This window comes from Colius striatus, chromosome 17, assembly GCF_028858725.1.
Source record: "Colius striatus isolate bColStr4 chromosome 17, bColStr4.1.hap1, whole genome shotgun sequence".
NCBI classification, from domain to species: Eukaryota; Metazoa; Chordata; class Aves; order Coliiformes; family Coliidae; genus Colius; species Colius striatus.
The window spans coordinates 2,265,331-2,266,639 of NC_084775.1; the positions used below are offsets into that span (position 1 = coordinate 2,265,331).

Genomic DNA, 1,309 nt, shown 5'->3' on the forward strand with positions numbered 1-1,309 from the left:
CCAGCCCTGGAGATATTGCAAAGCCATGCAGCTGAGGTGCTGAGGGAGCTGGTGCACTGGTGGCTGTGCAGTGTGAGGACAGTGGTTGGCCTGGAGGATCTTGAAGAGATTTTTCCAGGCAAAAAGATCCTCTCATTCCATCATTCTCAAAGACAAGGCACAGAGAGGCAAGAGTTGGCTGCAGTTGGCTTTATTGCAGTACACGAAAAGATCCAGTGCAGAAAGACAGGGAAGGCAGAGACATTCCCTTTGTCCCCACAGCTCTCAGGAGATGGCTTCCCTCAGGCTTCTGCCCCGTGGCAGCCGTTGCAGAGCCAGGCCAGTGCCCGGTGGGATGCTGGTGGAGGGGCAGAGCGGGGCAGGAGGAGAGGAGTGGCCATGGGGAGAGGGGCAGGAGAGGAGGAGGGAGAGCAGGCGAGAGGCCGAGGTGTGTGAGGGTCCTTGGGCTGGGTCTAGCAGGGCCCGCAGGTGTCCCAGAGCTTCTTGCTGTAGCGGGGCACGGCGCAAGGGCTGCAGGCGGGAGCAGCGTAGGCTGTGCCAAAGGTGCAGAGGCCCCCCGAGCCCAGCGTGGCCCCGGCGCCGTAGAGGCCCCCCAGCCCCAGGGAGCCCCCAAAGGCGGGTGCTCCGGAGGAGCCCACCACGGCTTGCTGCGGGAAGGAGCTGAGGATGGGGCCGGGGAAGGTGACGACGACGGGGGGCGGCTGGATGAAGGCCGTGGAGTCGGGGCACTGCCGGGCGCACAGCTCGTTGCAGCTCTCAGCGATGGGCTGGGGCACGGCCACGCTGGCCTTTGGTGGGCACAGCTCGGAGCAGGACATCTTGGCACGGGCTGGCACGGGCTCTGCAAGAGGACAGAGACTGAGAGAGAGCAGCAGAGGGGAGCCCCTGAGGCAGAGGGGCCCGGGCTGGAAATGGGCAGCAGCAGGAGAAGCGCTCGCAGCCTTACCCTGTTCCTAGACGAGAAGGCACCAGAGCAGGGCTTGGCAGAGCCTGGCACAGGCAGAGCTCTTATAGCAGCCGCAGCATTGCTCAGCCTGGCCTGGACCAATCTGCAGAGCCGGCACTCCCTCCCTCCTGCCAGGCAGGACAGTCCAGGGCTGTTTGTCTCCTGTCCCTCCCTGTGGCAGCATCCCCTGGCCACACCAGCTTCTCCCCCTGCCCAGCCTGTGCTGCTGCTGTCTCAGCTAAAGGGCAGCAGCAGCTCTAGGCTGGGGGCAGTGACCAGGAGCTGAGGGCCATGCTGTTCCCCATCCTTGCTGAGTGTTTGGGCTGTACCCTGTGCCTGCAGCGCCAGGCTCTGCAGGGAGGA

The 1,309-nt window shown here is 64.5% G+C and overlaps 1 protein-coding gene across 1 annotated transcript; it reads right to left on the minus strand.

Annotated features, from left to right (window-relative positions):
* Positions 1 to 283: 283 nt before the first annotated feature.
* On the minus strand, positions 284 to 973 carry LOC133627049 (scale keratin-like). The gene is made up of 2 exons (XM_062010040.1): positions 947 to 973; positions 284 to 841 (listed from the first exon to the last, which is right to left on the minus strand). The coding sequence occupies exon 2, from the start codon at positions 816 to 818 to the stop codon at positions 453 to 455; it is 366 nt and encodes a 121-aa protein (XP_061866024.1). The 5' UTR covers positions 819 to 841; positions 947 to 973; the 3' UTR covers positions 284 to 452.
* Positions 974 to 1,309: the final 336 nt, after the last annotated feature.